This window comes from Arabidopsis lyrata (assembly GCF_000004255.2).
Source record: "Arabidopsis lyrata subsp. lyrata unplaced genomic scaffold ARALYscaffold_8, whole genome shotgun sequence".
NCBI lineage: Eukaryota > Viridiplantae > Streptophyta > Magnoliopsida > Brassicales > Brassicaceae > Arabidopsis > Arabidopsis lyrata.
The window spans coordinates 5,578,186-5,601,484 of record NW_003302548.1 but is presented as its reverse complement, the minus strand read 5'-3'; the positions used below and the strand labels follow the sequence as shown (position 1 = coordinate 5,601,484).

The 23,299-nt window shown below is 32.8% G+C and overlaps 2 protein-coding genes across 10 annotated transcripts; both read right to left on the bottom strand.

Annotated features, from left to right (window-relative positions):
- Positions 1-916: 916 nt before the first annotated feature.
- On the bottom strand, positions 917-2,517 carry LOC9301549. 4 transcript variants are annotated; one of them, XM_021016186.1, is made up of 5 exons: positions 2,340-2,517; positions 1,717-1,899; positions 1,342-1,600; positions 1,155-1,258; positions 917-1,074 (listed from the first exon to the last, which is right to left on the bottom strand). In XM_021016186.1, the coding sequence occupies exons 1-5, from the start codon at positions 2,469-2,471 to the stop codon at positions 1,018-1,020; spliced, it is 735 nt and encodes a 244-aa protein (XP_020871845.1). In that variant the 5' UTR covers positions 2,472-2,517; the 3' UTR covers positions 917-1,017. The 4 variants fall into 4 exon arrangements, with proteins under 4 accessions (XP_020871845.1, XP_020871844.1, XP_002863724.1 ...); XM_021016185.1 differs by having other exon boundaries at positions 1,342-1,630; positions 2,364-2,516; XM_002863678.2 differs by having other exon boundaries at positions 1,155-1,255; positions 1,342-1,630; positions 2,340-2,515.
- Positions 2,518-14,815: 12,298 nt separating this feature from the next.
- Positions 14,816-23,013, bottom strand: LOC9299799 (putative ribonuclease H protein At1g65750). 6 transcript variants are annotated; one of them, XM_021016065.1, is made up of 6 exons: positions 19,723-23,013; positions 16,477-17,071; positions 16,152-16,302; positions 15,549-15,927; positions 15,381-15,453; positions 14,816-15,237 (listed from the first exon to the last, which is right to left on the bottom strand). In XM_021016065.1, the coding sequence occupies exon 1, from the start codon at positions 22,178-22,180 to the stop codon at positions 20,402-20,404; it is 1,779 nt and encodes a 592-aa protein (XP_020871724.1). In that variant the 5' UTR covers positions 22,181-23,013; the 3' UTR covers positions 14,816-15,237; positions 15,381-15,453; positions 15,549-15,927; positions 16,152-16,302; positions 16,477-17,071; positions 19,723-20,401. The 6 variants fall into 6 exon arrangements, with proteins under 6 accessions (XP_020871724.1, XP_020871725.1, XP_020871728.1 ...); XM_021016066.1 differs by having other exon boundaries at positions 15,794-15,927; XM_021016069.1 differs by having other exon boundaries at positions 15,871-15,927.
- Between the last annotated feature and the right edge of the window lie 286 nt (positions 23,014-23,299).

The window sequence follows — 23,299 nt, the reverse complement described above, 5'->3', positions numbered from 1 at the left end:
TTATAACTGCTGTCAACTACTCACAAATCATTCACGAACGCGTCCGTTTTCACTGATTGCAGCAGTCATTTAAATCGCTTGAAATCGCACCAGTAACCATCGCATTTTAACCAATCAGAGTATCAGACCGTCAAAAGCTTTTTATTTATCCCTGGTGTTAGAAAAACATATTTGATGGACTCAATGATTAAACCCATTAGCATAATGGGTTGATTCAACTTAGTGGCCCAAAAGTCTCTAATACACAATCACAAAAACATTCGTCTTTTCACTCACTCGCCAGATCGACTCTTCCTCTTGTGAGACATAGCGCCGGCCCAAGAAAACAGAGAACCTTTGTGATTTTTGTTTTTGAACCTTTTATCATAAATATAATATATTTTTACTATTTTTCAATTAATTTTTTTGGTGTTTTATTATGAAAACAAAATTAATTTTAATATATTGGGATTATTCAAATTTTGTTTTTGAATTTTGGATCTTTTATATTTATTTTTTGGATTATACTTAATTATTTTGAAATAAATATAAACTTTTCTGTGTTTGTTTCTTATAAATAAAATGAAAGCTTTGTGCCGTCCCACCATGTGGACCGGGCCTGAGTCACCTACTTATTCTCTTCTTGATCCTATTCACTCTCCTCTCTTATTCCTACATTTTTCTTCCAAATTCAAGTACTCTTAGCTAATTAGCTACAATTAATCAAGGTTTGATTCCAACACATAGAACCCTTAGCTAATTAGCTTTATCCAAATGGACGCCGTTTGTGTAATAATCGTCTCAAATTTTTTATTTCATTTTTCCTTATTCGACAAACCACTTTTATTATTTATGTGAACCACATAAAAGAAAATTATGGAACTTGAAATTATATACCATAGTGGTAACAACACTAAACCATCAAGTTAGGGATATATGAGGAAAAAACTTGTAACTAAAGATAGTAATTTTGACTTATAGTTATGCAAATATATACATTACAAAATTCTCCTTATAAAAGCTTCACGATCTGACCTCTCAAGAAACAGACTTCAAATTTATGTCATGTTCCAGGAGTTTATTAAGTGGAACAACCTATGCCAAGGAAAAATTTGGATCAGTAAACTCATCACATTCAGTGATATGATCAAACTAATAGTAGAGGGAGAAGTTACCTGATCGGTACTCGGCGATTCACTCATCACTGTCTTCATCTTCTTCGAGCTTCCATTTTCGCCTTTTGTTCCTTCGTTGACAAAGTTCTGATCCGATACCTCTGCTTTAAAACATCACAAGACAAATTTAGACTAGAAACAACATATTTGAACATCGGAATAAAACCCGTTTTTGATAAATTAATACCTTCTCCAACGCTGATTTGGTCGTGGTCACGCGAATGAGAGCATATCTGCTTGAGATTTGAGGCTGAACCAGAGCTGCATATAACTATTACCTTCTTCCCATTTGAGCTGCTAACAACTTGATTTTCGGGCTCATCCGTTACCGAAATTTGCGTCTTGACTAACGGTTTATAATGCTTAATCCACGGACTCCTAAGAAACTCATGAGAACTACCGTGTCTTCCGTTAATCCGATGTTCAGGTTGTTTCACATTAATCTTCTGCCAAAAACCATCATGAAGAACCTTGAACTAATAATACCAAAAACATACATTTCAATGATCTCAAAATCTTCCAACATTAACACATCATCATCTCTTAAAAAAACGTCTCATACCTGCTCTTGAGACGGTTTTCTACCGCTACCGAACCTCGTCGATTCCGATACATTCTCGTTCTTCCCTAGAGCTCCGAGAGAGTTATATAACTGATCTACGAATGAAGCTTCCATAGATTTAAGATATAACCTATGCTTCTCATTGGTCCATTCTGTTTCCATATACTCTTTCCCCGCAGAGTACTACATACCACAAAGTTTAGAAAGAATAAAAACTCAGTTATTACAAAAATGATGATTTTGACACAAATTTTTCATCACACAACTCCAAAAATCTTGTAGATTTTTTTTTTTTTTTTTTTGATAACTCAGGTGATCCTAAAGGCTTTTGAGACCCAAACAACTAATTATCTCTACAATGAACCATGACCATGGCAAAGAAGTAACCAAATTCATCAACAATACTGAAACCAAACAATTCATGTTTATTTGTTCGATTAAACTCTTCATTTTCTACACAATAATCAACAAAACACAAACTAGTTCTATCAAAAACGTTAAATCGCCGTGAAACTTCAGATCTGAGAAGCAAAAACGGAAGAGATTCCGATTCGGGTGAAGAAAACCAGACATGCAATAATAATAAGAAAAACAAAAACATGGAGTATATTATGAATTCATACCATGGAAGAAGTGGTCTCTCCCTCCACGGAAGAAGCGGTCTCTCCCTCCACGGAAGAAGCATCGTCGGAAGAATCGTCAGAGTCGTCGGAGCAACGACGGCTACTAAAGCGTCCTCTGTAATCACCAGCCATTGTTGGCTTATCTTTGTGGAGAGAGAGAGAGAGAAGGAGAAGAAGAAAATATCAAGAGGGAAAATATCAATACAGTTGTAGACGCTTTTACACGTGGGTAAAGTTGCCACGTCATCACTAGTCAAGTTGGCGGAATGAAACTTTTTTTTGCTAACAAAAAAAAATATCAAAGATATTTTCTTCAACATAGTATCTTCCACCGTCCTCTCACTTGATTATTCTTTTTTTTTTCTTCTTTTTGTTGCTTTTGGTTTAACTTCTTTGACTTTTCTTTATTTGTTTATTATGTTTATATTGTTTATCGAATAGAAAGTCGACAACGCATCTTTATAAATAGTTTTATGGGAAAACGGTCTATTTCACCACGAGAAGTATCACATCATAACAGATAGAGCCCAAACTTTGACCCCGGTCCTAATGTCTCTAAAACCATAGTTTGAAGCCTAAATCTCCCTAAATCCATAGTTTTCACCTAATTACCCATAAATATTGGTTTTGCTCGGTTTAGTGTTTACCAAACAAAGATGAACCAACTAAAAACGAAATTAAACCAATTCAATCCAATAACAACTAATTGAACATGACCCGACCAAACCCACCCAACCCAACTTTCTTCTTCACCCTATTAGTTTTCTTCATCTTCTTCCCTCTTCTGTTTTTTTCTTTCTTTCTTTTTGAATTCATTATCTTCAATCTCTTGAGTTTTGATGTGACTTGAAGAGTATAAATCTAATAACCTTTGAAACTAGATTATATTTTTCATGATTTTTCAAATCAAATCCTCAAAAAGACGAATCATTTACATATTGAAATCAAAACAAATTGAAATCTATACCTCTTTCCATATATCAAATTGAGAGAGCATCTGTTTCATTACCCATTATGAAATCAAATCAACCAAATTAGGCGTAAATTAAACACATATAATTGATGAATTTATGCTCCTGTCTCATTCTTAGATCACGTTTTGCTTTCCGATCTCTCCAATGGAATTCGCCATTGCGTCTTTTACGTATCTTCTCTGCTCCTCCGAGAGGCCAGATTCCACGACGTTTCATCATCTTCCATGATTCCATCTTAACCACCGGATCCGCCGCTCCGCCAAATCCACCTCCATATCCGCTTCAAAAATCAGATTTGGTTAATCTCATCAATCTCAGAGATCTTCATTGCGAAGAAGAGAGACTAATTGAAGCTTATCAATATTTTCAGGTGAAGAAGAAGAAGTTGGATCGGGTTGGGTTAATTTTGATAATTTTGGGCAAAAAACTGGTTTAATCTGAGATGGTGGTGAATTAGCAGAGATGTTGAAAGATTTCCCTGCTTGTGAACGCTTGGGGACATGCCGTAGCTGTGGGGATGCAAGGTTTGTGCCTTGTACTAACTGCGACGGAAGCACCAAAGTGTTTGAAGAACAAGACAAACGGTTCAAGCGATGTCCTAAATGCAATGAGAATGGATTGGTGCGTTGTCGTGTGTTGTCTCTAAGTGATCTGTTTGATCAAAAGCTGTGTGGGTGAAAGGGGATTTTGGGTTTAGAGTCTTAATCGGGTCGGGTCGCAATTGGGCAAAAAACTGGTTTAATCTGGTTATAATTAGGTTTACTTGGTTCGTTAATCGGTTTTGAATACAGTAAACCGATTAAACCCAGTTCTGTGTGGTATTAGCTCTCGAACTTTCGATTCGGGGACATTTAGGTGTTGAACTTTCGTCTCGCGGGGAAATAGGAATTGAACTTCCATTTCAGAGACATTAGGATCGGGGTCAAAGTTTGGGCTCTATCTGTTATGATGCGATACTTCTCGTGGTGAAATAGACCGTTTTTCCTAGTTTTATAGATAACTTTTTTTTATTTGTTTATTATGTTTATATTGTTTATCTAATAGAAAGTCGACAACACATTCTTAGATCTTTATAAATAGTTTTATAGGTTACCTTTTTTAATACGGCATTTTAGATATTTTTTATAGGGGAGATTCACTTTTCATATTAGAATAATAATAATTGCATCACATGCAATGAGATTAAGGATGACAATGAAAATAGAAATAACTTGACTAATATATGTCCTCTTTTGGTCTTTTGGAAGACTTTTGTATTCTGAGACATTTTTGGTTTTATGAACGTTTGATTTATTAAATTCAAATCTATCAAATTTTTTTTTTTCATCAGATATAAATATATTATTTATAGTTTTATATTATGTTAGAAAATATTTATTCATGTGAATATTAAATTAAAATATTTAATAATATTATTGTAAACGTAAAATTTAATAAAATATCACGCTAAATTTTACCTAAAAATAAATTTAGAATAATTATTAAAAAACATATTCAATTTTTCTGTTTAAGAGAAATGGTAAGATAAAGAGTGGAAACATAATCTTAAGCAATTGAAAAAAAAAATTCTTACATTTTAGTTTAAGATAGATCTATGCTTTTCAAGATAGGTTATACAAATGATCAGTTTGGATCAATATAAATTACTCTACCTTGTAAGAGTACATGTTGAGTAATTCTTTGAATATATAATTATAAATTACCTATTTAGGTATTTAAAATTACCCATAATATTAAGAAACTGAAAAACCCTAAAATTTTAGTTTAAAATAGATCTACATGTTTTCAAGAAAGGTTATACAAATCAGCAGTTTGAATCTAAATAATTTACTCTACTTTGTAAGAGTACGAAACGAGTAAATATGTGAATATACAAATTATCCATTTAGGCATTTAAAATTATCCAAATAATAAAATTACTTAATTACTCACAATCATCTGAAATTACTTGTACTTACACAATAATTTAACTGGAATCCGAATCCGAATCCGAATCCAGATAATAGTCAATGTTCAAATAGTGGTTTTATATTATATTTCAGCACTTTAATTCACCTCGAGATAAAATTAAAACAATTTTTACCTCTATTTAATACAATATGTTACATCATTGTTATATTCATATATCTACCTTGTATTTAGCTTCTTTTTAAATGAAGAATGATACTTATCTAAAAATTGTTTTCATATATACAAAATGTTCCACAAAAGTTATAAGATAATTTAATAGTTAAATGAAGAATGATACTTATCCAAAAATTGTTTTCATATATACAAAATTGTTTTCATTTTGTTGCTTTTGGTTTAACTTCTCTGACTTTTTTTTGTTGTTTATTATCTTTTATATTGTTTATCCAATGGAAATTAGACAACTCATTCTTAGATATTTATAAATAGTTTTATAGATTACCTTTTTTTAGACGGCATTTCAGATATTTTTTATAGGGGGAGATTCACTATTCTTATTAGAATAATAATAATTGCATCACATGCAATGAGATTAACGATGATTATGAAAATAGAAATAACTTGACTAATATATGTCCTCTTTTGGACGACTTTTGTATCTATATATACATTTTTGGAGTACATTTAGCAAATAAATTCTGGAGTTTCACCTTATTTAGGAGTCCATGCCATTGGCATTTAATTTTTAAGATTTTAAAATTATTATAAAAATAAGTTAACAAACGAAATTGTACAAATCTATTTCCATAAATATCGCAGCAAATCTTTACAATCAACCGAATATTTATTGTGATACCCTCCTTACAATTACTAACCCATACATATCCAATTCCGTGATTTCTTCCACACAAAATATTACTAGCAACGATTTTATATACTATACTAGGATCGGACCCGCGGTCCACCGCGGAAGAATATTGATTTACATACGTTGATTTTAATATTGTGCATGTTTTTAATAGAACGAATCGTGTAGTGTATTTATAAATATTCATAATAACAAATTGTAAAGAAAATATTAAATTGTTTATAATTAAACCAATCATATTAATTATGATTTACAAAATAGAATTTTGTGTTTTAAAATTCAAAAATTAGACAAATCATGGGAATTAAAGCAGTCAAAATAGGTCCAAAACCGAGGGTCGAGCCCAAATCATCTCACTATTGAGCAGATTTGGGAAAATATATTAAACCCGCAAATAAGCGGGCCACATGGATTGATTCATAGTGGGTCATCGGTTTTCATCCGCGGGTTGGCGGATCACCCCGCTAGTATTTATTGATAAAAATATAATTTATTCAACATGTGGTAGTTTAAAAAACTTTTAATAAATGAAATTATAATATTTATAAATATAATGATATAAAGATTATAATCTCTAAATTTTTTCTAATTTATAAATTTCTTTAAATTTTGGTTACTCTAAAATTATTTAAACAAAATCCACGGATAACCTCGCAAATCAACATACATTCGCGTGACGGGTTTGTGTTTCATATATGCTAACCGCGGGTCGTGCAGACAGACTAACTACATGCCAAAATATATTTTGCCTATTGCAAAACAGGCTTAACGGGATGAATCAACTCGTTTTAACAGCTCTAATGGAAATATTATTTAGTCATACAACACAATGGAGTTTGGACATAGAAATAATAGAATATGTATCTTATTTGTTAGATGAGAGATTGAAAGGTGAAATATAATGATTAAAAAATAATTAATATTTTTCATGATTCACAAAATTTAATAAATATTTATCATCTTGTTGAATAATTCTAAAAATCATATTCAAGAAATCTTTATAATTTGAAAATTAAACTTCTTTGGTAAGCTATAAGTATGAAAATACCATAATTTCGATTTAATCTAATTAAATTAAAATTAGTTAAATATATTTCATATCTATTTAATTTACATGACCAAAATAAAAAAAAATCTATTTAATTTATAAAATAGATGGGTTAGTTGTGATAAATTTTCTAGAAATCTCTAGAAGCAAGTAAGATATCTTTTAATTAATGATAACTGGCTAAAATAAGCAAAATTAATGTGAAAAACGTTGATTATTATGGAATTAGTTCCAAAAGTATATGAACAAATATATTAATGTATAATATTGTCCGCATTATGATTTTATAATTAGTTACCATAAGTACAATCAAATTTTATTTGATTTCCATAAACATTTGATTTTAGTTCGATTTTTCATTATTAATTCGAATTTATATTCCAAAAAAATTTCAAAGATCCGATTTCAGAATTTCGGGTCAATTTTCTGATTTTGACCCGACCCATGTACATTTGTACTTCTCTTTTAATAGTATAGAGATTAATTACAGATCAAATCGTCATAGTAGCATATTCCAAAGAAAATCCGATTCAATATATTGTTCTTTTTTAGTTAAGGTATCAAGTATAATTTAATTGGCCACCGAAAAATTTATGACCTAATGTGTGACGCCTATATATACTACTCTTTAACATTACCTCTCATCTCATCGTCAAACACACTATACCAACTAAAGATAAAAATCTCCAAACGTTGCTTTGTCTTCAAATGTACGCTACATTTGCATACCTTAAAGATGTTCACCCCTATAAGACCGTGTGAAGAGTTCTTTAACTAAGATCTTTCACTCATGGTGTCAGTACACCAGTAACACTGCTGAAACTCTTGAGTTAGATTCAGATAAAATAGTACAACAAAATTTTACTCTTTCCATGATTTTTATTTGTTTGATTATGTTAGTTATCTATTGAATTAGTTTAAGATATAAAATGAACATAGTTTAAGTCGAAGTTATTTTACCATATAACATTGACAAATTTAACTTGCTATGAAACCATATTTGTTTACTTTGGTACTAACCTTGGTTTCATATCAAATAGATGACAACTTAATACTTTTATTAGTTGTTTCAGATAATTTAACCTCACCTGCGATGGAAAACATTCGTCATTTCCAAAATTCAGTAAGTCTATGTATTGACAGAGAGTAATAATATGTGACGAGTACTTATCTTTGTAATTGTAAACTATCTTTTAGTTGTCGTCATGGCCAAGATATACCTTGCGTATTTAGCTTCGATTTGGATTCCCTATAGAACAAATTGAATTGTTAGCATATATTTGGCTAAAATGTTAATATGTCATTGTAAAATAAAAAGGAGCTTTATTTTGAGAAAGAAAGTTAATTGTTTTCTCATGTTAGACATTCATCCGCAAACATTTATTTGTCTTTTAATTTTTTGTTTATTTAATTAATAGACACACATATTCAACCAAAAAAAAAATCGACAGATCTATAAAATAAGTAAGATAAATATAACTTCAGTACAAAAATAAATTATTCAAAACTATTTGTTTCCTTTGTCCATATAAAATTAAACAGACAATTTTTACTATTATTAAGTCAGTAATTATATAGTAATCAAATATGTTTTTGTTCACTTACAAAAAACCTTTTAAATTTAATTCTATACTAGATTTGAACCCGCGGTACACCGCGGGGCTATAATTTTTTTTTAAAAAATCTAAATATAATTAGTTTTGTTTATTAATAGAGAATATAATATAATATTTTGACCTATTTTATAAATGTACCATCCATATATCTATATTAATAATTTTGAGTATATTAATTGTGTTTTAGGTTTAAATGGTATATCTATATATACACTTAAACGACATTTGACTTTCTTCTTCTTCTTGCCTCAGTTTAGGAGAAAGATTTTTCTTGCGGTACACCGCGGAACTATTATTTTTTTTAAAAAAATTTCTCCTTAAACTTCCAAATCTAGATTTTACCCCGCGGGTCAATTTTTTTATAACTAAAAAATTATTTTGCAAAATTTTAAGTTGTATTTGTTTTGTTAATATTGTTTATTTTGTTTAGTGTTTCTGATTTTATAATTAAATTTTGATTTTTAATTCTAGGATTTCATCCATAGTATATTGTTTAATATTAATATTGATCTAAACCCGTTGCACCATATAACCCCGTCCCGTAAAATTAAACATCATTTGTTATTTTTTTTGAATAATATTTTTATCCACTACGGGTTGCAGGTTCATGCGGATAAGCCCGTAGAGAGTTGCGGGTTTGCGGATCGACCCGCCAAAAGAGAAGCAATCTTTTGAAACCCTTTGTTTTGTTTAGAGGTTTTAAGAAAAAATCCCTAAAAAATAATTTTCATTATATGAAAAAAAAAAGTAGAAGAAATTGTAGTATCAACATTCCCGATTTTTACATCACTCGTTACAATTAATTTTTTTTTTGCAGATAAAAATCAGAAGTTAACTAAGTCGAGATTTTTAAAAAGATTGTGTAGAGATTTTTGGTAAATTGTTGAGAACATATTTGATTTCAGAATCTTTACTTAAATAGATAAGGAAAGATTTTGTAGAGACTTTTGCTAAATATATGAGAAATAAATTTCAATTAAAAATCTTTACTTAAATAAAACAAATCAAATCTTTGTCCAAAAAATAAAAATAAAACAAATTTAAATAATTAATGCTAGTGGCATGTCATTGTAAATACTTCTCAACTTCAGGATTTATTTGCTAATTGTGATCCAAAAATGTATATATAGATTATTATAAATCGACAAATAAAACATCTACAAATTTACATACAACGTGACTCTCTCAAATATATGTTTTCACTAATTTATTATAAATACTGAAGCGTATAACTTCCTTAACATAAACAATATAGTATATATAATACCAATGTGTTATAAAACATACAATTGCAATCATATATGTATATATAATCATCCAATTTTTTTACTTTACGTTTTTTTTTTATTAAATTACATTTTTTTTACTTAGAGTTTTGTTGGTTTTGATTACAACTATAGTAAGCAACATCTCTATATTATTACTTTATTATAATAAAAAATTACAAATATATGTTTTTTAAAGTAAACTTATAAATTGACTCGAATTGTATATGTTTTTCAAATAAAAATATTATTAAAAAGAAATATAATAAAATGATGTTTAATTTCACGGGACGGGGTTATATGGTAGGGCAGGTTAGGATCGATATTAATACGAGATGATATACTACTGGTGAAATCCTAGAACTAACAATCAAATACAATTACATAATCTTAAACACTAAATAAAACAAATAATATTAACAAAACAAATACAACTTAAAATTTAAAAATTTTAGTTATAAAAATCGATCCGAGGTTTACCGCGGGATAATATTTATGATATATACTTTAAGTACATTTAAGCAAACAAAACAATAGATTATATCTATAGATAATTTTCAAAAAAAATAAATTTTCAAGTTTTTGTTTAAAATATAATCCCGCGGTGTACCGCGGGTTAAAATCTAGTTCTGAGACATTTTTGGTTTTATGAACGTTTAATTTATTAGATAAAGATATTTTATGATTTTTATTTTTATCATTTATTTAGGGTGGAACTAATATGTGATTATTGCATGTAGTATGAACTTCTAATTTATCAAAAATTTATCATTTGTAAATATATTATTTATAGTTTTATATTATGTTTACCATATTGAATATGAGAAAATATCTATTAACGTGAATATTAAAATAAAATATCTCTATACTATTAAAAGAGAAGTACAAATGAAAATGAGTCGGGTTAAAATCAGAAAATTGATCCGAAATTCTGAAATCGGATCTTTGAATTTTTTTGGAATATAAATTAGAATTAATAATGATAATCTAAATAAAATCAAATATTTATGGAAATCAAAAAAATCTGATTGTACTTATGGTAACTAATTATAAAAGCATATTCCGAACAATATTATACATTAATTACGTATAATAAATTTGTTCATATATTTTTGGAACTAATTCCATAGCAATCAACGTTTTTGTCATTAATTTCGCTCATTTTAGCCAATTATCATTAATTGAAATATATCTTACTTGCTTCTAAAGATTTCTAGAAAATTTATCACAAATAACCCATCTGTTTTATAAATTAAATTGATATTTTTAATTTAATTAGATTAAATCAAAATTAAGGTATTTTCATACCTATAGCTTACCAAACAAGTTTAATTTTCAATTTATAAAGATTTCTTGAATATCATTTAGAATTATTCAACAAGATGATAAGTATTTATTAAATTTTGTGAATCATGAAAATTAATAATTAATTTTTAATCATTATATTTCATCTTCAATCTCTCATCTAACAAATAAGATACATATTCTATTATTCCTATGTCCAAACTTCATTTTGTTGTATGACTAAATAATATTCCCATTAGAGCTGTCAAACCGAATTGATTCGTCTCGTTATGCTCGTTTTGCGAAAAGGCAAAAAATATTTTGACTTGTAGTTAGTTGGTCCGCACGACCCGCATATAGCATATATGAAATACAAACCCGTCCCGCGAATGTATGCGGATTTGCGGGATTGTCCGTGAATTTTGTTTAAATAATTTTAAAGTAACCAAAAGTTAAAATACTACTAAAATAAATAAATAAATAAAAATACTATTAAAAGTTTGTTTAAATTACCACATGTTGAATAAATTATAATTTTATCAATAAATACTAACATGCGGGCTGATCCGCCAACCCGCGGATAAAAACCCATTAAACCTATGATCTACTGCGAATTAATCCATGTGGCCCGCTTATTTGCGGGTTTAATATATTTTCCCAATTCTGCCCCATAGTGAGATGATTTGGACTCGACCCGCGGTTTTTGACCTAAAGTGACTGCTCTAATTCCCATGAATCGTCTAATTTCAGAATTCTAAAACACAAAGTTCTATTTTGTAAATCATAATTAATATGATGGGTTTATATATAAACAATTTAGCATTTTCTCTACAATTCGTTATTATGAATATTTATAAGTATACTATACGATTCGCTCTACTAAACACACACACAATATTAAACTCAACTTATGTAAACTAATATTCCCCCGCGGTGGACCGTGGGTCCGATCCTAGTTCAATAATAAGATTGTAAACGTAAAATTTAATAAAATATCGCTCTAAATTTTAGCTAAAATAAATTTGGAATACTTATTAGGAAAACATATTCAATTTTTGTGTTTAAGAGAAATGGTAAGTTAAAGAGTGGAAACATAATCTTAAGGAATTGAAAAAAAAAAATCTTAGATTTTAGTTTAAGATAAATCTATGCTTTTCAAGAAAGTTTATACAAATGATCAGTTTTTTTTTTTTTTTTTTTTTTTGGTAGGAATATACAAATGATCAGTTTGGATCAATATAATTTACTCTACCTTGTAAGAGTACATGTTGAGTAATTCTATGAATATATAATTATAAATTACTTATTTAGGTATTTAAAATTATCCAAATAAGAAAATTAACTTAAAATTACCCATAATCTTAAGACACTGAAAAAACCTTAAATTTTAGTTTAAAATAAATCTACATCTTTTCAAGAAAGGTTATACAAATGATCAGTTTGAATCAAAATAATTTACTCTACCTTGTAAGGGTACGGGTCGAGAAATTATGTGAATATACAAATGATCAATTTAGGCATATAAAATTATCCAAATAATAAAAATTACTTAAAATTACTCATAATCATCTGAAATTACTTGTACACAATAGATACACAATAATTTAACCTGAATCTGAATCCAAATAATAGTCTAGGAAATGTTCAAATAGTGATTTTATATTATATTTCACTAATTCACCTCGAGATAAAATTGAAACAATTTCACCTTTATTTAATACAATATGTTACATCACTGATATATACATCTATCTACCTTGTATTTAGCTTCTTTTTAGCCATGCGAAGCTCGATGATGTTAAAAGAGCCTCAGTCACTCCTTACTCGAGTTCTTAGAGCGAAGTATTTCCCCAAAACACCTTAAATAAAATATTGCGCTAAATTTTACCCATAATCTTAAGAAACTGAAAAACACTTAAATTTTAGTTTAAGATAGATGTATACATGTTTTCAAGAAAGATTATACAAATGATCAGTTTGAATCAAAATAATTTACTCTACCTTGTAAGAGTACGAGTTGAGTAAATATGTGAATATACAAATTATCCATTTAGGCATTTATAATTATCTAAATAATAAAATTACTTAATTACTCAAAATCATCTGAAATTACTTGTACTTACACAATTATTTTAACCCGAATCCGAATCCGCCAAATAATAGTCTAGGAAATGTTCAAATAGTGGTTTTATATTATATTTCAGCACTTTAATTTACCTCGAGATAAAATCAAAACAATTTTTACCTCTATTTAGTACAATATGTTACATCATTGTTATATTCATATATCTACCTTGTATTTAGCTTCTTTTAAAATGAAGAATGATCCAAAAATTGTTTTCATATATACACAAAAGTTATAAGATAACTAGGTGAACACCCGCACTACGTGCGGGTTTATATTTAACTAAATTTTCAATTATTTTACGTTATATAACCAAAATACAGTTATATTATTGCATTTAAAAAACCAAAGAATTTTCAGTTCATTGATTCAATTTTTTATATGTTATTTTTTTTTGCATTTTTGTATGCTTAGAACATTAAAACGGGGTAAATTTCTAAATCTCTTTGTTACACTGAAAATATAAAATATGACACAACATCACTATTAAAAATATCTAAGCATTGTCTCAAATTCTTGGATAGGTTAATATTTAGTTGTTGTCACTATCTAACATTCGTATATTGTAGGTTTCGAAATATCGGGAGTTTTTTTTTTTTTTTGTTTTTAACATCTTGCAAGTTGCTTGTTCTTTTACCTTAAATCTAGAGGAAGTTATATATCGGTTGGAGATGATACTTTTTTCTTCTAAATGGTCAGAAGAAAGATGGCATCTTATTTCAGAAACATTTTGGGGTACATTTTTATGTAAGTGTTACAAGATAGAGCGAGAGAAGCTTGAGAGAAAGTTTGTTGAATCTTATTTCTTAAGAAAGTAAAACTGTACAATTGTCAATATATACAAGTGTAGCTAAACTAAACCAGTCAAATAAACCAGAGTCTATCTAGACTAACTAAACCAAAATGCAAGTAACCGGTACAATCCAATAGTAAGTGTTTGAGAAGTTCAATAGTGTGTATCTCAGTGTCGATGTCATAATCAGTCTTGTGTGTGTTGCATTAGATTGGAATTGCAGGAGTTCCGACGGTCTCTTACCGAACGGAAACAGATGTCGATCAGTGGTTTCCATATATAGAGCAACGACGGGTCCCTGTTTCAACTGTCTGATCGAGAAGTGGCGCTTCTGTTGTTCAAAGACCAAGACTACCACAATGACATCCAAATTGATTTCAAGGGGCTGACATGTCTTCCTCTCTCGGAATTGAAGTCCGTAGTTAGAGTCGTCCGGCCGACTTCGCAATCGAGCAAGAAAGGCTTACAAAAACACGAGGCTTCTCATCAGCTTCGCCTTCGATCCTCCTTATACATTTCCAAATAAGCAGTGTGTATCTATCTATTTGGACGTTTATAAATTTAGAATGTTAAGTTATTTCTTCCCTAGCTAGAATGGGATAAAGTGTGACGACACTATATAGATAATTCCATAAAGCAGAGTAATTAGTTTACAAAATTGGTGTGTGTGTGCACACTTTTTGAGTTGTTATAAAGCAGAGTAATTAGTTTACAAAATTGGTGGTGTGTGTCAGTGTCACAGGCTTGGGATCATAAGCATGGTGCTGAAATCTTCAGAGAAACTAAGAGCGACAGGATTTGCTTTTACGACTTGGTTCTTTGCGTTACTCAACATATTCGCAGTCTCCATGATCGCCTTCAAGGGTATCAAACTAACATTTTATCAGTATTCATAATCGACTCTATAAACAGGGAAGTCATCTTTGATCTTGATGCAGATGGGTGGGTTGACAAATTTCTGCAGAAATCCCTTCCAAAGAGATGTTGTTTCCAGAATCCGAGTATGTTTCTTCTTCTCTGCACAAAACATATGAATGTTAAACAATAAATAAGAAAACTTAAGGTATCTTGTTGAATGGTTTTGTCACAGAATATGATTTCCAATGCGTACAGAGGAAGAAGCTGGTTTGCAAGCAACAACGTTAAATCCGTCTCATTACCTGTAGTTATAGTTTTAAAACGTTATTGATACGCTTCCCATTAAGTTCAACAGTTCTTATCTTGAAGTCAATTCTGGAACAGGAAAAAAAAGGTAGTAATACACAAACTTAGACACAAATGTAATTAGATAATCTTTAAGTAAACCACCATTGTAGAAGAAGAGATACTCAATGGTAGTAATGAAACTTGTAGTGAAAGTATTATCTGAGAAACGTAGTAAGAAGCATCTTTCCCCACATCTGAACATATATATACACGTAAAGCTAACAAATAATTAAACACAAAAGTTTACTAATTTAATTAGTAAACGAGTTTCCAAAACTGCTCTTCTTTTTACTCATTTACACAAAATTTATAACTATTAATAGAAAGCTACAGAGGGGAGTAAAATGCAGGAAGATAGCGAGGGAACCTTTTAACATTTGAAAGTAAACAATGGTGTTTCACTTTTAAGATCCAAAAGCCTAACAATGGTGTTCCCTAACCCACTTGCTAATTGCTTGCCATCAGGAATAAATGAAACATAAAGAACAGCTTCCGCATGACCTAACACAAACCATGAAAACTGAAATAAGCAACTGACACATAGCTAATCTCTTAACTAAAACAATCTTACAACTAACAAGATAGACAAAACCTTGAACATTAAACTCTTAGTTCATATGGTTCCAAGGAAGTACAGTAACAAATGAGAATCATAATTAACCTTAGAAGTTAGAAAGATCGTAAGAACCCAGAAAAATCAAAACACCAAAAGTAACAATGAGAACCTGAAATCGATCTTGGGCCATTTAACTTCAGCCTAGGGTTCGTCTGAAACTCTTCTCAAGTTTCAGAACCAGATATCCACGATATATCATCACATTCCAAAAAGCTCACATCCAATCTGCTCCTTTCGGTTTTAGAAGCGACCACAAAAGCCTAAGGAAAAATGAAGATATGGCCAATCAGAAACCAAGACAGTCCAAAACCACTAAAAGTGAGAATTAGAAAAAAGAATCGAACAAAAAAATGTATACCGTCCCATGGATGTGACAACTAAAAACCCTAGAAACCATATGTAACAATTGAAATTAGAACCTACGTTTTCTATACCTTGTAAATGCCAGAATCGAGGCCCTTTCCGAGTGGTTTCTCTTCCATCACGTCTTCTTCTCCTGAAAATCGAGAAGCTGGATATGAAGCCTTCGGTTCAATTGTCGAATAATAGAGAATTTGAATGTTATTGGTGCCGACGACTATGAAGTTTGGGAGAATCAAGGGTAGCATGGGATCAGTTATATCATATTTAGAGATGAAGGTGATGGGTCTCAATCGAATGTTCAAGCTTCCCAGCTTCTAAAACGTAGATAAGGAGGCGAGAAGTTTAAGTTTTTTGAAGGACATGTGGCACTCTCTCCCGTGCTGACAAGGCGAAAGGATGGAGAGAGATAGCCTCCTTTCATATATATGATTTAAAAGTTAATTTGATGTTTAAGAGTAGGAGGATAAGAGACATAGTGCAAAATCATATAAAGGAATTAGAAAAAAGAATCGAACGAAAAAACTTATACCGTCCCATGGATATTGTAACACTCGTCCCGCCATATAGGCCAAGACAGCATGTTATTCATCCGATCTTGCCAAAACATTTTCTTTAAACTTCACCCACGAACAAAACATTGCACAACAACTCATGAAGCTGATTCACCTGAGGAAAGAGGGGAAAAAGGGGTGAGTAAATAATACTCATTGAGGGGAATCAACTCTGCCCACTAAAACATAGAACACTTTCTTAAGCTATACAACCATAATCATAACATATAAACTTAGACACTAGCAATCACATAATATTTCTTACTTGCTAAACATAACAACATTCATGACATTCATCTTAACCACGGGAAAAGGGCCTATTTCCACCCCTACTATTTAGACGGTTCCGTTTCCTACCTACACAACGAGTTGGTGCTTATTTCAACAGTTTTCGTAACAAATTTCAAATTTACTACTCATACTCTGTGTTTATAGTTGAATTCAACATTGACTCACACGGACGTTAGTCAACCATTAAAATAGTAGTCGGATGACACGGTGACAATTCAAAAGAGGGAAAAGGTCCTATTTCCACCCTTACTATTTGAACGGTTCCTTTTCCTACCCACACAACGAATTGGTGCCTATTTCAACAATTTTTGGAACAAATTTCAAATTAAGCAGAATATCGAGCTATGGGAATGCTCACTGCTGAGCTCTTGTGGATCAAAGGTTTGTTGACGGATCTTGGAGTTGTGATGACACGTCCAATGAGCGTGTTTTGTGATAGTCAAGCTGCGATCCATATTAGTGCTAATCCGGTATTCCATGAGAGGACTAAACATGTTGAGGTTGATTGTCATATTGTGCGGGATGAGATTGTTAAGGGTACTATTTCAACGCAACATGTTTCGACTCATGCACAGATATCAGGCCTATGATTAGAATCGGATCAGGCCTTTGATTATGGGCTTTATTAGGTTTAATATTTATGTAATTAGGGTTAGTGTTCCCTAACTAGTATATATATGTATGTAGCCATCTTATATCAATAACACAGATTTTCCAGCATCGTTTTGTGTAATTATGACAACTTTATATTCAGGATTTTATTTAGATTTCGGTGATAAAAGATAAATCTAGCAGCACTAACATTAAACACATTCTACTAGAATGAAACACCAATAAAAATAATATCAACACCATCAAGTGTTTAGATATTCATCTCTTAATCCTTTATCAAAAAAAAAATGTCTTATATATAATTCGCAAAGATCTACTCTATATTCAGATTTAATATATAGTGACACTGAATTACAATGTATATATGATATATATTTAAAGCATAATTTAGATCTTGGTAAATTGGTAACTAGATCTCATATAACTTAAACAGTTCATGGCTAATGTCAATTATTCAAGATAATTCAAAAACTTAGCAGATCAAAAACAGATCTGTATATATTTAAAGGAAATTTTCAACTTTACCATTAAAAAACAGAGCGGACCAATTATTATTTTTTGTTATTCCATATCGGACCGAGATATGAATATTAGAATATGGGCTTCCAACTCAAAACCAATTGGCAATGAGTGGAGAGGCCCATATATCTTATATACTAGTCAAGATCCCTTGTCCTTTCCAATGTGGGATAATATTATCCCTAATACGCCCCCTCGAGATGATGGCTCTAGCCATTGATCTCGGTATGCTCGGGCATGGACCGGCGGGCCAACTATTGGGCCGGGCCGATGGTGGATTGGATTTGGACATGTACGGATCGGGCTCTGATACAATATTAGAATATGGGCTTCCAACTCAAAACCAATTGGCAATGAGTGGAGAGGCCCATATATCTTATATACTAGTCAAGATCCCTTGTCCTTTCCAATGTATGATAATATTATCCCTAATAATGAATTAATTCATTCACTGTCAACTGATATTTTAGATGAAAAACTATGTAGGCTTGTAGCTTTACATTTTTGAATGAGCTACTCTTTTTTCAGAATTACCTTTATAACAATATAGGTGACTAAATTTATTTTATATCTAAATCATGGATATAAAGCCAACTACTGTTTTGTAGTTAATGCTAAATCTTCTTAAAATAATCTTGTCATCACAAATTTCAAGTGGTTAATTTGAAATTTGTTCCAAAAACTGTTGAAATGGGCACCAATTCGTTGTGTGGGTAGGAAAAGGAACCGTTCAAATAGTAAGAGTGGAAATAGGACCTTTTCCCTCTTTTGAATTGCCACCGTGTCATCCGACTCTACTATTTTAACGGTTGACTAACGTCCGTTTGAGTCAATGTTGAATTCAACTATAAACACAGAGTATGGGTAGTTAATTTGAAATTTGTTACGAAAACTGTTGAAATAAGCACCAACTCGTTGTGTAGGTAAGAAACGGAACCGTCCAAATAATAGGGGTGGAAATAGGCCCTTTTCCCTCTTAACCACATAACCATACATATACATCGTTAGGTCCAGTCATCCTCGTGATGACTAGAACCTCCCAAGTGGAGGCTGGCCCTCGCGGCTCAGACACTCCCATTCCGGGCTCGTCAGCCGTTCTTGACCAGCTGTTAACCCGTCGGTCCATCACTGTCCATCATTCATACATACTCATAATCATACTTAACATTCTCATACATAACATCACCTTATCAAACATCATACTAACACATATCAAACTTAACAATCATCAAGTCATAACATCACATAATCGTATCCTATACAATCAGATCTAAGCCTACATATCATGCGTCAAGAAGCATAACAAAAGAAAATGATACTATGCTTCGCAAATACCACCCTCACCTTAGCCTAGTTGAAGATGTATAACATCTCTCGACTCCTTTCTCCTTTAGACAAACTTAATGTCTTAACTGCAACCACATGGTCTTTAGCTCCACTGTAGTTCTACATCCACCAAGACCTTACTCCAAGAGTCATGAAATCTCCTGCAAAGCTTCAGCTCAAACCGAGCTCGTTTACCCAACCAACAATACAAACGCGTCACCATTTATTCTATGAAATCTGTCTCGGAAACATAATCATAAGTCAAGAACTAACCGTTAAAAACGTAATCCCACCGTTGATTATCTAGCTCACAATACCATGAACAACTCCACAAAGTTTCAGCTCGATCGGACATCATTACAACCTCCAAACGATGCCCGCAATAACCAATCTCGAAACTGTTTCTGTTCCATACTTAGCGCAAATTTACACCACTTTCCAGCAATTACTTTAACGGGTAAAATCGTAAGAGTACGGATAATATATCATTTTCCAAATATACGAATTACCCATTCAAGTTTCGAGATGCGTTTGTAGCAGTTTATATCATTAAAAGGTGGGTTTTCTGTAAAATAATTTTTTAAGTCGCTAATATATCATTTTCCAAATATAAGATATATCATCTCTTAAATTTGAATGTGGTAAGTAAGACTTTTTTTTTTTTTGGTATGAAAGGGGGAGATAAGTCTCCCACCATTTATTTAAAACTGAAAAGCAAATTAACAAATCTAGGAGTTGCAGATCCTCGAGCGTCTTCACAAAGAATCGAGTTCATCAACTCCGGTCGTCCTTGAAACATGTGAAAACCCAAAGGTAACAAAAACGCATAGTTCGCCAATCCGTCGGCTAGACGATTGGCCTCCCTATACACGTGAGAAATACGGACACACCAGTCCCTTGATAAGAAGCCGTAGCACAAACGTACTAGGAAAGATAATGGATGAGAATCCTCAATCCCTATCGTAAGAAAACCGACCACCACCACCGAATCCACTTCTACCTCCAACTTGCGAATTCGTTTCTCCCAAGCAATATATAGGCCATAGTAAACGCCCCATAACTCGGCCAAAGGGGCTGAACATATACCTATATTCAAGGCGAAACCGCCACACCAATTCCCATCCCCATCTCTCATAACTCCTCCCGCTGTGGCTAACCCCGGGTTTCCATGCGAGGCCCCATCCGTATTCAACTTCATCCAACCATCCCGTGGAGGCTTCCAACAGATCAGCCGTTCCACCCGAGGTGGCTGCCCTGCCTCTCCCGCCATATTTAAATATGCCACATCGACTTCTTGAGCTAGATCCTTAAGAAACCTTACTCTGTCACGACAACGACCATTTGACCCAAAAACATTTCCACACCGCCACTTCCATCCCCACCAAACACTCACCGCGAACTTCGTGGACCACTTGCTACCATCTCTCTCCGTCTCATCCCCTAGATTCGCATACAACCATTCCAACAAGGATGATGCGAAGAAGCTCTGTCTCTTCCTTAACGGAACAGTCCTGGTCCAAATACCTTCCATAGCCGGGCAGTCTCTAAGCGCGTGTATAATAGTTTCAGTCCCGCCTTTACAGACTTGGCATATCTCCGTATCCCCTAGATGCCTCCTGTATCTCTCTGCATTCGTCATTATTGCTTGGTGAGCTACCAACCAAAGAAACAACCTAATTCTCTCCGGAGCTCCTACTCTCCATATACGCTGAAAAAAAACACTCATGCTCTGTTTTGGCGTCTCCATTCTTGTCAACTGTGAATAGGCTGACTTCACTGTGAACTTCCCATCGGCGCATTCTCCCCAAGACAATCTGTCCTTCGCCCCCGTGACATTATCAAGAACAACTGCTGCCAATCTTAGCCTTATAGAATGCGGGACATAAGGCTCGATATTAGCTAAATCCCTGCCTACTCCTTCCTTCCATAGGACACGAGCCGACACCTCCACAAGCCCACTTGGTATTTCACAAATCGCCAAGTCCCGCAGTGGTGTATTTAACACCCATTTGTCTGACCAAAATCGGATCCGTCTTCCATCTCCAATTACCCAATTCAGACCTGGGATTACCACTTCTCGCATTCCCGTGTTCAGACTTCTCCATGTAGAAGACCAAGTAGACTTTGGTTTGGTCCAGTTCTGATCATGGACATCCCCCACGTGATATTTACTTCGGATCACACACGCCCATAAGCTGACTCTGTCATGTAGCAAACGCCATCCCAGTTTTGCCAACAAAGCTTTGTTCACCTTCTTAGCTTGTCTAATTCCCAGTCCCCCCTCTGCTTTTGGTAAACAGACCCGATCCCATGCGATCAAATGTTGTTTTTTCTTTTCCGGTGAGCTCCCCCATATAAAATCTTTAGACATCTTGTCTAAACGATCTAATGAGTGTTGCGGCATCAATATTGTACTCATTGAGTGTACTGGTATGGATGATAAGACCGCTTTCGTCAAAGTTACCCTTCCCGCCATACTCAAAAAACGTCCTTTCCAGCCTGATAGACGCGATGACACCCTTTCCAAAACCTCACTAAAAGTGTCCTTTTTATCCGTTTATGTAACACTGGCATCCCTAAGTACTTTCCCAATTCACGTGTTGCTTGGATTCCACTCTCCGCCGATATAAGACCCGCTAATTCTCTGCTAACATTCTCCTAGAAAAAGATCTTGGATTTTTCCAAGCTAACTTTTTGTCCTGATGCTACGCAGAAGCGCTCTAGAACACGCCGAATTACTCTAACCTGTGAGACTGATGCTTCCGCGAATAGTATTAGATCATCTGCAAAACATACATGTGACAGTTTCGGTCCACCCCTCGATAAACTTATCGGTTTCCACTCTTTGGCTGCGATCGAAAATTCGATTTGATGACATAATCTTTCAAGACAAAGGACGAAGAGATAAGGCGATAATGGATCTCCTTGTCTCAACCCTCTTGACGGCTTGAAAGGTTCTGTTTTCTCCCCATTCCACAGCAATGTCATAGACGGGCCCGTCACACATTGCATAATCCATCGTACCCAACTATCCGGTAGTCGCGCTGATCTTAGCGTATCCTCAAGGAAATCCCATCGTATACGATCATACGCCTTCTCCAAGTCAAGTTTTAGCAACATCCAACCTTTCCTCCCTTTTTTCCTCCGCATAGAATGTACTGCCTCTTGTACGACAACAATATTGTCCGTACTAAGCCTACCCGGAATAAAACTGGATTGAGCCGGTCCGATGAGTTTTGTTATAATCTTCTTCATTCTCATTACCATCGTCTTCGTAATAGTCTTGAAGAGAACATTACACAAACTGATCGGTCTAAATTGCATTATTTTCTCCGGTTTCATCACTTTCGCAATTAAAACCAATAATGCGTCATTTGCTCCTTGCGGCAATTCTTGTGTCTCAAAGAATTGCAGCACAAATCTAACCACTGAATCACCTACCAAATCCCAATTATTTTGATAGAAAATTGGTTGGTATCCATCAGGACCCGGAGCCTTAAGCTTCCCCATACTCCTCACTGATTCCTCCACATCTCGGCTCGTGAACGGTTTGCAGAGATTATTTTTCTCCTCTCTACTTAATTCTGCAAATCCA

Coding starts and splice junctions, on each gene's coding strand:
- LOC9301549 (XM_021016184.1), bottom strand. CDS start 2,471: ATGGCTGGTGATTACAGAGGACGCTTTAGTAGCCGTCGTTGCTCCGAC. Junction 1,900..2,339: donor GAGAGACCACTTCTTCCATG/GTATGAATTCAT, acceptor TGTGGTATGTAG/TACTCTGCGGGGAAAGAGTA. Junction 1,259..1,341: donor CCAAATCAGCGTTGGAGAAG/GTATTAATTTAT, acceptor GATGTTTTAAAG/CAGAGGTATCGGATCAGAAC.
- LOC9299799 (XM_021016064.1), bottom strand. CDS start 22,180: ATGGCGGGAAGGGTAACTTTGACGAAAGCGGTCTTATCATCCATACCA.